This window comes from Lupinus angustifolius, chromosome LG13 (genome assembly GCF_001865875.1).
Source record: "Lupinus angustifolius cultivar Tanjil chromosome LG13, LupAngTanjil_v1.0, whole genome shotgun sequence".
NCBI lineage: Eukaryota > Viridiplantae > Streptophyta > Magnoliopsida > Fabales > Fabaceae > Lupinus > Lupinus angustifolius.
In genome coordinates, this window is record NC_032021.1 from 7,372,427 (window position 1) to 7,386,178 (window position 13,752).

General features: G+C 31.6%; 2 protein-coding genes across 6 annotated transcripts in view; both read left to right on the forward strand.

Annotated features, from left to right (window-relative positions):
* The window catches only part of LOC109325366 (BTB/POZ domain-containing protein At2g30600), a 14,561-nt gene extending 8,259 nt beyond the window's left edge, over positions 1–6,302 (forward strand). Inside the window, exon 13 of the mRNA XM_019557688.1 lies at positions 6,282–6,302. The gene's annotated coding sequence lies outside the window, so the exon portion shown is untranslated. The remainder of the gene's footprint in view (positions 1–6,281) is intronic.
* LOC109325367 (uncharacterized protein At1g04910-like) lies at positions 1,978–10,025 on the forward strand. 5 transcript variants are annotated; one of them, XM_019557692.1, is made up of 11 exons: positions 1,978–2,671; positions 2,857–2,907; positions 2,999–3,089; positions 3,573–3,649; positions 3,987–4,075; positions 4,216–4,399; positions 6,068–6,249; positions 8,035–8,137; positions 8,641–8,972; positions 9,071–9,533; positions 9,570–10,025. In XM_019557692.1, the coding sequence occupies exons 1-10, from the start codon at positions 2,516–2,518 to the stop codon at positions 9,495–9,497; spliced, it is 1,692 nt and encodes a 563-aa protein (XP_019413237.1). In that variant the 5' UTR covers positions 1,978–2,515; the 3' UTR covers positions 9,498–9,533; positions 9,570–10,025. The 5 variants fall into 5 exon arrangements, with proteins under 5 accessions (XP_019413237.1, XP_019413236.1, XP_019413238.1 ...); XM_019557691.1 differs by having other exon boundaries at positions 9,071–9,530; positions 9,564–10,025; XM_019557693.1 differs by having other exon boundaries at positions 9,071–9,272; positions 9,315–10,025.

Sequence of the window (13,752 nt, forward strand, 5' to 3'; positions counted from 1 at the left end):
TATATCCAAATACGAGGTAGGAATAATGTGTTATGCACATCCAGTGAACCAATGCTGATGGTAAATAATGTGTTCTACAACCAATGCTAACGGTAAACCAACCACACGCATATGTTTCACTTCTTCTTTTCTTATAAAAAAATGTAATATTTAGTGATAATTGCTATATTTATGTTAGTAATCACATTGTTTATTTTTCATGCACTATAATATTAAAAATGAGCTTTTAAAAAAAAATAACATATATTATCTTAGTTACAACTATAACATCTTCATAACTTCTTTCAAATGTATCGTATTGGTGATGATGGAGAATTTGACAGATGTGATAATATCTTGTAAATATTTATATGCTTGATTACAAAGAAGAAGAAACTATGGATGTTAAAACTAGTTCATGTAATACTATAATAGTACATGGTGATTTAGTGGAGAATGTTGGAACTCAAATATTAAAGAGATTGATAAGAAAATAAAAGTAGATGAAAATTATTATTGATTTATGTTCTATGATGAAGAATTTTTTTATAAATGCATTAATACTTATGATATTGAACTTTCCATTCAGATTCTGTTTTTAATTTTAATACCTTTGTATAAAATTTAACTATAGAAAAAACAAGAAACCACTAAACAACTTTTAACTTCAAAGGAGTTTTTTAGTGGCAACAATTGTAAATACCACACAAAGAATTATTAGTTGCCAAGTCACGACCAGATCGTTTTATTTTAATATGTTTCGTGACATTGTCAAAAAAATATGCAAATAGATTATCAACTATGACATCTCAAGGATAAAATAATTTCATTCTTTGTTTTCGAATTCTTACTACAATATAAAATTTGATCTCGAATATATCCACAATATGGTTATCAACATCAGTTTCTAAAATACCCACAATATGACTATATGTGTCAATTCTATTTTCCCACAATCTAATTATCAATTCTCGAAATTCCCATAATTTAGTTATCTATGTCAATTATAACACCATCAAATATGTTATAATAGATATAAGGAAAGTGAATAAAAGTTGAGGAAATGCTCTCAACTAGAACGAGTACAAATGAAAGGATGAGACTTCTATTTATAACATGACCATTTCAACCGCCACATGGATCTGATGGCTCAGATGGTGGTGTGCGCGTGTGAAAGAGTTTTGTCTGTGTGGGTTCTCACCCACCACAAAACTCATTATACCCCTTAAGGCATACTCCTTATGGAACACTTACGACTTATAAAGCCTTTTAAAGTCTTTCTTATATGCGAAACGTGAGACTTTTTTATTTCTCAAATTAATAATAATGTTACATTAAAGAGTCATTAATTCCTTCAAGTAACTACTGTCAAACAAAACATAAATTGATAAAGTTTTTATTTTCAAAACTGATTTCGCTAGTGTTAAGCCAAAAAAACTTATTGCAACTTACCTGCATCTCTGACCTCAATCATGATAATTTTTTTATAAAAATGATACTTATGTTAGATTAACTAAGCATATAATGAGTTGCATATAATATTCAACCTCCTCCAGTAGATCACATGAAGAAAAAAATGCTAGCAAATATATTTCTTAACACTTTCAATAATAAGTTAATTTTCACCCAAAAAATATGTATTAAAGAATGCATTGCTAAAATCTATGAGTTGACAAAAACAGGCAAACAAGAGTAACATTCCAAAATGTTATAATTATAAAATGATTATTAATTCTAACTTTTTTAACAATTATTTTTTCTTTGGATTTGATCGAAGAGTTCAATATTTTATGGACGAACATGATTTATAGTAGATTATGATATAATTTGATTTATATAAATGACTTAGTAATAGGATAAAGACTTGGTTATTGTGAATGACGAGATAATCATTCTCTCTATTGAATTACTACTACTTTGCTTATATTTGGCGGAACAAATATGCCTGTCTTGATAGTGAGAAAAAGGTATAATAGTAGTGTGTGACACAATGCACGTGATAAGGAGTAAGGAGAAAATAACATGGTGATGTGAGGAATCATAATATTGTTGTGTGTGAAATCCAAGAAAACTGTCCCCAAAACAATGAAGTGAGTGAGAAAAGGAGCCACTGAACCTGCCACCACGTGACACAGATACGTTTTCATAGTCATTTTCTATTCCGTCTCTGTGCCATTTTCATCATCATACCTTCAACTCAATAACAAACACTAACATCTCCTTCACCTGTTTCCACCTGCACCAGTTATATACAACGCGTTTTTATATTTTAGTTTCATTTTTATATGTAGCATTATTGAGACCGAACTCATGCTAACACGAGCAATAATGCTGGAGTAGTTCACATTCACGTTTTCTCGGTACCATTCTTAACAAATATTCGATTTCTAAAAGTGACACAGCAACACGTCGAAAAAGATTAGTTTTGGAATATATGTTATCATTCTTATTCTACTAAATTATTATCAAATTTCTTCTCCTTTTCTCTAGTTAAAGAAATTGTGAAGACTAAATTGCAGATAACGTGGTGTGGTTGATGGCATTTCAGCGGCGGCGCCACCACTACTGCGGCCAACGCTTCCGCCGTATGACTCCGGTCATTTCCGGAATCGCCGCTGCTCTTCTGGTCTTATTCTCTCTCCTCACTTTCTTCGCTCCTTCTCCAAACGACACCGTTTATCTTCACTCCTCGGTACTACTTTTACTACCACTGATATTTCTCTATTCACGTAATTAATATATTTCTTAAATTCTTTAAATTGATATTTCACACTGAACAATAATTATGATATTACTATTATTAGTTTCTTTTATCTAATTCCTTACTTATTCTGATTGTTTTTTTTTTCTTCTTCTCTTGAATGGATTATTGTACAGTTTAATGTTGAAAAAGGTGACGCAATTGGAACTATCGTGTTCCGCGTTCCGGTTAGGGTTCTTATTTTCCTCTGTTTCGATAATCAGTTTCTATTTTGTGTTTATTGGTCTGATCTGAATTCAGTTTAATTTTAATGATCAGAGCAGTGGAGGAGAGTTGGATCATCATCTATGGAGTTCAAAAAACTCGGAACATTTCCATGGTTGCAGTGATGCAAGCAACAAGTTTCTAAGTGCGTATTTCTTTGCAATATACTCATCAATTCAATCATCAAGTGTTGCTATGTACAAGATTTTGAAAATAGTACCCTCAATTCAATAACTCAAAGATTTGTGTCATCAATAATTTTTAGGGAATCTAATTGGTTGAATAAGTGAGTATATCTAAACCAATTGTTTAAACTTGGAGTAAGTGGTCTCTTTCTCAAAACATAGAATTTATAAAAGCTATTGACAATTTTAAATCTTTCAGGAATTAAATTTATTTATAAAAGGTAGTGACGTTTAAAATCACTTCAATTTATAAAAAGTGGTGACACAAATCTTTTAACAATCGGATAGGTGTCATTTCCATTTTTGGATGACTGAATTGTCAGATTTACTCTTCTGAAAGTATGGCATTAATTTACCTTAGGAATTCTGAGCTCTTAAGTGTCATTTAGATTTCAATGCATATAATCGTCATAGATAAGTATAACTATGCTTTTCTATAGCAGATGCTGAAGCCATTACAAAGCCTAATCGATACTTGGGGATTGCAACAAGTGGAGGCTTGAATCAACAGAGAACTGGGGTACTTTTCTAGACTCCTGTAGTCTTGTCATTATTATAGTCAAGCTGTATTAAATGTTTGATTTTTCGTTTCTATAATAACAAAATGCATCATTCTAACTTCAAATTTACATGCTCAAAACAATTATGTAGATGACAGTTTTTAAAAAAATAAGTGAAATGAACTCAAAATAAACAAAATTTGCATATGCCTCCATTTGAAAGTGATGGCAGAAGCCTCGATAGTTTACTGCAATATATCATAACTATTGTGACTTGTGAGTGCTTATTGGTTGCAATTGCTAAGTATCAACATACTCAGCTGTTGATGTCATTTTTTCCATTTTTGGGACTGGTAGATTACAGATGCTGTTGTTGCTGCGCGAATCTTGAATGCTATTCTTGTTGTTCCCAAATTGGATCAAAAATCTTTCTGGAAAGATTCTAGGTCAGTTATGGAAGGAAAGTGACATATTTATGTCCGGCCTGATTGTGCAGTTTTACTGTTGTAATTTGACCAGGCCATTGGATTGTGCCATTCTTAGTGATGAATTGCTTAAATTGTAAAATGATATTTGCTTTTTGCAGTAACTTCTCAGAGATCTTTGATGTTGATTGGTTTATCTCATATCTGTCAAAAGATGTCCGAATCATCAAGCAACTCCCAAGAAAGGGTGGGAAAACATTAAATGCATACTCTATGCGTGTTCCAAGGAAGTGTAATGAAAGGTGCTACATAAATCGGATATCACCTGTACTCGTGAAAAAGCATGTGAGTCTTTAATTTCTCTGCTTAAACTACTTTGGTGCCAATATACCGTGTAACTAATTCGATTCTCTTTTTATCCGGAACTACTAATCTTCACCCCCTGATTATATGGTCCTCGTTTAGCTTACGTAACTATACCGAATTCCACCTATTGTTTACCACATAGTAGGTTAGTTATAAAGGAAGTCTTACAATACTAATAATGTAAAAACTGACGAACCACATAGAAACATGTACCGCTTACCATGCAACTAGGATCGCCCCTTAGTTTGATTGTTATTCATTGCTTGGAACGTGTCATACTCTCAAATCTATCCCACTTATTAGCTTGATAAACTCCCCACCCCCTGATCATATCAATCCTGGTGAATTGTTCATACCAAATATGGAAATTCTATGCTGTGCAATTTCAAGCACCGTCAACACAATAGGAGACAAAGGACTGAAGGATCAATTTGGTCTAGTTTTGATGCAGTCTGTCCTTATGGGATGTAAGTAGGTCCTGATATGTTACTTCTCTTCATTTTGAATTCTTATTGTATCCTGAAACTCTGCCTATGTCATGCTCTGTCAAACTTTTGTTAGTAGGTTGTATTAGATAGTTGGTAGCCTGCATAAAAGTCATCTTTTATGACATGGATCTACGACACAATTAAAGAAGACCAAATAAGGGCTTCAATGAAAAAGATTGTTCAAGTAGAAGATAGTTTGATTAAAAGGGGTAGAGGAGGCCTAAGTAAATATTAGGAGAAGCCAGTAAAACAAGACCCTGCTCAACACGGTTTTACTAAACAAATGGTTTATGATTTACTTCAGCTGGTTGCGATCTCTTGGTTGTCTGATGCACTTAAATCCTCAGTGTTTTATGCCTAAAGTACCACATAATTCAAACAAAACTAACTCTTGTCTTTGTTCATTTCAATTTAAAGCCTTATCTAAATATTGTCAGTCAGGCCATCCTATAATAGCACTATTTTCAAGATCCAGAACCTTGTTTTCACCCTTGCTTGAGTTTGACTCAACAATTTGAGACAATGAAAATACTGTTACGTCTACCTAAATAGTCCAAGATATGATCCTTGGTACCATGTGGCGGATAAGATTACCGTACTTCCTTAGATCTTGAGACCCAGTAGTTTCCTGAATTTTAACCTATGTAAAACTTTAGTAACAGTAGCAGCAGCAGCAAAAGCCTTTTTCCCAATAAGTTGAGGCCAGACAAATTACAAAAACCAACAACCAACCAAAGAAATTTCAAAATTTTCTTTGTATTTTTTTTAATGTGATCTTTGTTAAACCAAAATCAGTCATTTTGCATGCTTGACGGTTTATAAAATTGATGAAATTCATGAATATATGAGAGCAATAGTCATACGTCATGACCGTGCCTTTTATTGCTATAATGGTCCTGGTTCTTTTGAGTGGAACACAGTTTTTATAACAGTAGTTTTCTGTCATTTTGTATTTCTTCACCCTATCATAGTTAACTGAATATTTAAGTTTATATCTCTTTAGATCTTATGGAAACTAAATCTAAGTGATTAAGTGTAAATATACAATTGATGCTTCCAGATTTCCAGTTGTAATGAAAAGATTCAGCAGCATAATATATGGATAATTATTTGAATAATCATCCATGAAAAGTATTTAGTTAATTTCATATTGTGGCAGGCTGTTCAGCTCAACAAGTTTGACTACAGACTTTCAAACAGGTTGGACACAGAGTATCAGAAGCTGAGATGTAGAGTTAACTACCATGCGTTAAGATTTACCAATCCAATACCTGCAATGGGTAAAAAATTGGTCCAACGAATGAGGATGAACAGCAAACATTATATTGCACTGCACCTGAGGTAATCTAATTGATTTGTGGTCCTTTATAATTTAGAGGGTGAGCCTTGGCGTAACGGTAAAATTGATTGTCTTATGACTTGGAGGTCATGAGTTCAAATCCTCTAAACAACCTTTTCACTTATAAGGGTAAGGCTGCATACATCTATCGTCTCTAGATCCCATTAAGTGAGAAGAGCCACAAAAAGTAGATCCATGTTACCCGCAACATTTTCCCATGTATAAATGCTTGTAAACATCCATGTCATAGAAAGTGCTCACTGCTTTGCTATTATTCCTAGTTGTAATAATTATATGGTGGGTACACTAGTACACGATATTCCCATGTAGTGGATTTTAAGAAAGTAAATATAGCAATCTTATTCTTGTAAGCTAAGAGTTGTCTTTGAGATTTGAACTCATAACCCTCAGTTCATAAGACAAACAACTTTACCATTGCACCGAAGCCTACCCTCATATTTGGAACAATTATACTATTCTTCAAGATAAAATATACAAAATATTGTAATGATATTAACATGGAAAGAAGTTTCTTGGATATAAGGATGACTTAGAATTGAACTTGTCCATAGTCACTGCAAATGGTATGCTATTTTTATGCATTATGATTATGTAGAACTGGTTTATATGAACTATTTATAGTTGTCCCATGCATTTCTGGGGTTGACTCTAACAAATTTATGAACTAAATAGTATATACTTTATTTATGTATATGATTTTATCATTATTAGTCTTTTCCTACCCTGCCTTTATTATTTATTCCCTATGCATCGCCATTTCATTACCATTTTATGTTGGATCTTTCTGTTTCTAGGAATATTCATTTTTATTTTCAAAATTTTCATGATGGAGAAGCTTTGACACTGAAGTCTTTTCTTCTTGGTATACTTGACTCTTGGATGTTTTATTGTTGACACTAGAGTCTTCTAGCTTAGCGCAATAGTAAAGTTGTTACTTAGTGACCATGAGGTCATAAGTTCAAATCTTGGAAATAATCTCTCCGCTTGTGAGGATAAGATTGCGTACATCTATCCTCCTCAGATCCCACTAAGTGAGAATCTCGTGCATTAGGCTTCCCTTTGTTGTAGTCTTCTCTTCATGGATTCTTCACTACGGTGGACACGAGATAGTAGGATTTGGGCACTGATTTATCTGAGTGTTTTTTGTTATTCTTATTGTTATATATAAAAGTCATTTATCAGTCTTCATCAAATATCTTTAAGTTTTAGGATTTATTTGTTCTTAACATGGTATCAAAGTCTCTATAACAAAGTGGACAGGAGTTTGATCCATGACCCGCCCCCATTCTTCTCAATATAAATTGAGTTTCTGTACAGGGTAAGGTAGACCATTGCATTGTCCATGCTTCAAGCCTAAAGAGAGCTTGTGTGAGGGGCTGTGTTAGATATAGGTTCCCATTTGAGATTTCGCATAATAACTTTGCTTTTGGGATAATTAATTGGTTGATCGATCCTTTACACATACTAAGCTATAAGATTTAATTAGTAAACAACAAAATTAGGGATAAAAATTCTAAATATGATAAAACTCCATGGGGAGGGAAATAAAGAAAACTTGGACACATACGGAGATAAATAAAACAACTTCTTGCTTCTTGGACACATGCGCACACAAATTTGGTTGACATGGTACACTAGGAGAAGCTTTTGTTCCATGTATTATGGACAAGAAACAATGACTTTTACATTTTAAGATGCAGTTAGCTAGGCAGAATAACTATTAAGAATTTGAGATAGTTTCTAATTATTACTTTATTTCCTCACAGATTTGAACCTGACATGCTTGCATTTTCTGGATGTGATTATGGTGGAGGAGAGAAGGAGCAGAAGGAACTCGGTGCAATAAGGAGGAGGTGGAAGACACTACATGTAAGGCTTACATGTTTAATGTTATTAGGAACCTTTAATGCTAATATCTGTTACAGGTTGCATTTGTTTGAGATTACTTCTCAACAAAGCTGCTTGTTTTTTTTTAAAATCACCTTAATACTGACGTATATTTGGGTAAGATTTTTTCCAACAATTAAAGAATATCAACGTAATAAAATTTCTTATTATAGTTAGAAGCTACTTAACACCAAAATAAATGAAAAGTTAATTACCTTTTTACACAATATGATTTATTTTTTCAAAGTTTATACAAATGACTCATAATCATATTGTGCATGTAGACCTAACTGAATGTTTTCATAGAATGAATATCAGCAATGACTTGAGCATCTGAATAATATCCCACTATTAGCAGCGAAGTGCTGAGAAAGTAGACAACGAAATGTGAAGCTTGAGTTAACCTATTTTTGCTATGAATTTGAATGGTAATTCTAAAAATGAAGATAGATTAGTGAATAATGTTGTAAATTATTGATATGCAGAGAAGCAATCCTGATAAGGCAAGGAGACAGGGAAAATGCCCATTAACCCCAGAAGAAGTTGGTCTCATGCTAAGAGCATTGGGGTATGGTTCTGATGTTCATATATATGTTGCATCAGGGGAAGTATATGGAGGGGAAGAAACATTGGCACCTCTCAAAGCTTTGTTTCCTAATTTCCATTCAAAAGATACTATTGCTACCAAAAAAGAAATAGAACCATTTTCTAAATTTTCTTCTCGCATGGCTGCACTTGACTTCATTGTTTGTGATGAAAGTGATGTATTTGTAACAAATAACAATGGTAATATGGCTAAAATATTAGCTGGGAGAAGGTATGTCTTGTTCCATTTGCATCTACCTTCCCTTTTCAAATTGATACTGTTACCTATACCGCTATACCTGCCTTATCATTTTGAGCACTTTCTTGTAGGAGATACTTTGGACACAAACCAACCATTCGTCCAAATGCTAAAAAACTCTATCGATTGTTCTTGAGCCGAAGCAATTTGACTTGGGAAGCTTTTGCTTCCAGTGTCCGCACTTTTCAGAAAGGCTTCATGGGAGAGCCCAAGGAGGTTAGACCAGGTAGGGGCGGGTTTCATGAGAATCCATCTACCTGCATTTGTGAAGACGCCAAAATGGAGAAAATTTCTTCACCTATAAAGTACGAGAAGGATAATGCAACTAAGAAAATTACAACAAACAATGACCTGGATGTTGTTGATGATTCTGAATGGCCCGACATTGATGATCATGATGATCATAGTGATGAGAAGGGCATGTTCAATGAAACCATTTCCGACTATGACACCATTAACTCTGAGGATACTGAGTTGGAGGAAATTCTTTCAGATTAGTGGAGCTTCCCTGATATTGCTCTGTTGTACATGTTGACTCTTTCATTCTCTGATTCTTTGCCTCCTCATGTTGTCCCCTTGTGCTGAACTCAAACATAGTAAATCCAAGAAAAGCAAAAGCACATGTCTTTCGCAGTAATTACCGGAACATATTGTGCATTTCTAAGGACATAATTGCCAGAGTGGTGAAGGGGTGTTTGGATGTCTAATTGAATCTGTGAAGGGGTACAAGATCAGAAATGAGTAGCAGCCAATATGAGTGGAGTTGGAGGACAATTTAGCTTTACATATAGCTGCATACAAAATCGATTTTGCCTGTCCTTAATAAGTAGGAAACTTTATACAGTTTATAGGTTGTGTATATCTTCATTCAGGAAATTTATTATAGGTGATATAAACTTGTATGTCTTTGTTCCAATTGTTAGGTTCATGTATTCAACTGATTTTCACTTTGGAACAGGATGCAACCAAAAGGGTTCTACTCATTTTGCCTTAAGGGAAACAAAGCAATAGTAATGGAGTAATAATTTAAAACCGTTGATAAATTCATTTATAAATTAGTTCTGATGGTAAATAGTTATTCTAGCCACAAACTTTGTCGTCTAATACTGAAAAATATTGGAAAATATGAAAATGGTCTGTATTGAAAATAATGGATTCTGAAATCTTGTAATATCTATTTGGTAACACGGAAAATTTATGATAAATGATAAGTTATTTTCTTGAAATATCTCATCATATTATTATATACAGATAGATTATGCAACGCTTACAATAAGTCGTTTATGATGAAGTTAGCAAAAGAGTTTGGGTAAACAAAATATACTAGCGACACTATGCATCGTAAAAGCTACATGCAAAATGTAAGAAAAGAGATTCTCTCCTGGAACGTGGGGTGAGAAAACTTTTAAAAAATTAAATTATTTAATTCGAAAATTAGCATAAAATCTGGACGTTAAAATAATTTTATTGTCATTTGTCAACATCTCTACCCAAAATTTAAGATGATCTGCGCATAAAATAGGACTCTCCAAAATACAAGGCAATGAAAATATACAAAATAATTCAGGGATATCAAAAGGGGGTGTATAGTACTATGAGTATAATTATCTATTTAAAACAATTTAACACGTAGACATAGTGTACATGTTATGTTATAAGGTTTTAAATTAGGTTTTTTTATGGGAAGGAGGAGCTGAATCCTTTTTATTCGTGATTATTTATAACTATTTAAAGTTGATATATCTAATATGACTTTGTCAAAAATATTATTTCATTGTTTTTCTATGTTTACTCCTGTTTCTTATGCTTGTTTAAGTTAATAACTTATCCATGATTTAATATTTGAATGTGTGTATTTGAAAATTTCATGTTTAAATTAGAGATACAATATATCTTCTAATAACTTTTAATTCTAGGAATAGAATTAATTGAACTATCTATTATAACACCCGATTTTGTTATTTTGTTATGATTAATTAATTAATTTGTGAAGTGATTAACAATTGGTTAATTCAAATATTGACCTCTTTATATAAGGAATTGGTACAAAAATTGGTAATGGTAAGTTCATAGTAAGGGTGAGTAGGACCCGACCCGACCCTATCCGCTCATCAAGTACGGCACGATCATGATCGGGTTCAAATAGGGTCGGGTCTGATTAGGTCTAGGATCGGGTTCATATTCAAAAAATAAATCCGATCAATATTTAGGGTTGGGTAGGGATCAAGCATGACCCGGTCCATCTCATCTCATGGTCATTTGCTCATCATGTTCTACTCAAATGTGTATAAAGTAATAATATTTTTTTGGTCGAAAGTATCATTTATTCTTTACATTTTTCATAATATATACACGATTAATAATATACATATATACATATATCATTTTATATATCAAATTACATATTCGTAATAATATTGAGAAGTCTTTATCTGAGTATGTATTATATTTAATCGGGTCTAGGGTCGAATCGGGTTTAAAGGTTGACTCAATCGCTATTTAGGGTCGGGTTTGCTTCAGGTGTAGGGCAGGGAAAACCTTTTATCATTCAATTTAAGCAGGTTTGTTAAATAATTTATATCAATCAATTCCTCAAGAATATAATAACTCTTTATATTTTTTTTTGACAATCAGGTTAATTAAACTAATAATCAATTTATCGGTTAGCAATAGTGATTTTTATTTTGACATATTTTGGTTCTTTTTTTACCGCATCAAGTATTTAAGGAAGAAAGGTAATGTCTTGCTCAATAAAAATACCAACTAAAAAAGTTAAAGACAATCTTAACGTGCAAAGTGATTGGGCACATTGTAATTTAGTGCAGAAATATTGGAAGCCCAAGCTTCACCCGGTATTCCTTATACTGTGTTTGGTTTATAGAAGAAAAATTAAGGAAAGAAAAATTGAGGGAAGAAAATTGAAATAAAATATAGTGATTTTTTAGTTATCTGGTATGATAGAAAATGGAAAGAAAGTAAAAAAAAATATAATTATTATTAATAATGATATTTTCTTTGTACTATCAAGAGTATTTAATCACTCTGTGAGTAAGAAACTAATATATTTCGTGATGTATGATCGTTTCTCCCAATAAGTGTATAACCCAAGAATCAAACATTTGACACTCAAATCACATCCTAAACCAATGAAAACATGACATGTTAATTAAAAAAAATATTTATTATTTTTTTATTTTCCCTTCATCGTCATTGGTTTAGAACATGGTTTAGGATATACTTTGGAATAATTGATTCTGGTCTAATTTTTTTTACTTGTTTCCTCCCAATAGTGGAGAGAAAATATAATGGCACGAGTTCCACCATTTTTTTGTTTCCTTCCTTCTTTTCATTGCAACCAAACAATGAAAAAGATTTTTTTCATTCCTTTTTTATTCTTCTCACTTTCTTTCCTCCCATTTTAACTCCAACCAAATCTTAGTCTCTTGTGACTTTGAAGTACATTTTGAATTCTTATAAAGTTTTAGTTCAGTTCTTAAATATCAAATATTAACTACTAATATCATAATTAACTTGGTTAAATAATTAAATTTAATAAATAAAAGAAATAATAATGGTGAAATTGAAATATAAAAATCTACACATATATAATCATCTTTTTGTTTATTTTCTAAGAAATAAATAAAATATTTGTTGCTCCACAATTTTTGGTTGAAAATCTGATTCATGGTAGTTTGGAGTCATCATAATATTTTTATGTTAAACATAGAAAACTTTTTTAAGTTCATTTTCAGGAATATACTGATACTAAAATTTAAATCTGAATTTTGAAAGTAGTTATGAAATGAGAAACGTATTAGCATCTCTCCACCTATACTAGACAATATCCTCAATAATTATATGGACTAATTTTATATTCAAAGTTTTTGTTTATTTTATTAAAATGGGAAACAATATATTTTTGTTTTCTGCCTCACAAGATAGTATTCTGTTCTTATATATTCTGATGAGTAATTAAAAATCAAAACTATAAAATTCTTATTGTTTTTATTCAAATGAGTGAAGTACATGGGTATTGTCTAATACTACATCTTATATTAAGGAAGAGAAAGTTTAATCAAGTTTTCATCTTTATTAATGTTTAAAGGTTTTTCTAGATTTATTGTAAGGTATAGTTGGATGATTATTTATAAATTACCTATCAATTTCAAGAAAGTAAAATGAGTCTATGTCTGAAACTATATCATACTTTAAAATTACAGTAAATAACTTTTTTATTGTTATTCATTAATGTAATTTTTGTTATTTAAATTTTTATTATTTAGAAAATTTGTCAATTGATTTAATGTTTTTTTTATTTATTAGGTAAAAAAGTGATAAATAAACTATTGCATAGAAAGATATATTTGCATTAAGTAGTTTTATCCGTTAAAGGAAGAAATTATGATTTTTATTATTATTTAAATAAAATTATTTAATTAATTAGTATTTATTAAAAATAATTATTTTTACTATAACTATTAATATAAAATAGAATAAAAAATGGGGAAAAAAACTTATTTGATGAGATGAGGAGCCAGAGTGAATCACATGGTGAAACGTGATAGCATGACAGAAGGACATGTAGTGATAAAGGAAGATCAAGGACTGCATTGGTGTGTGTAGGAAGGGTAGTGTTAAAGAGTGTTAGCCGTCAATTTAGATCCTTTTCGAGGCAAAAAAAATTTTTTATCAGATTCAAACATATAATTAACTTGTTGTACGATCTAGTTCAACTTGTCCACATTAAAACATA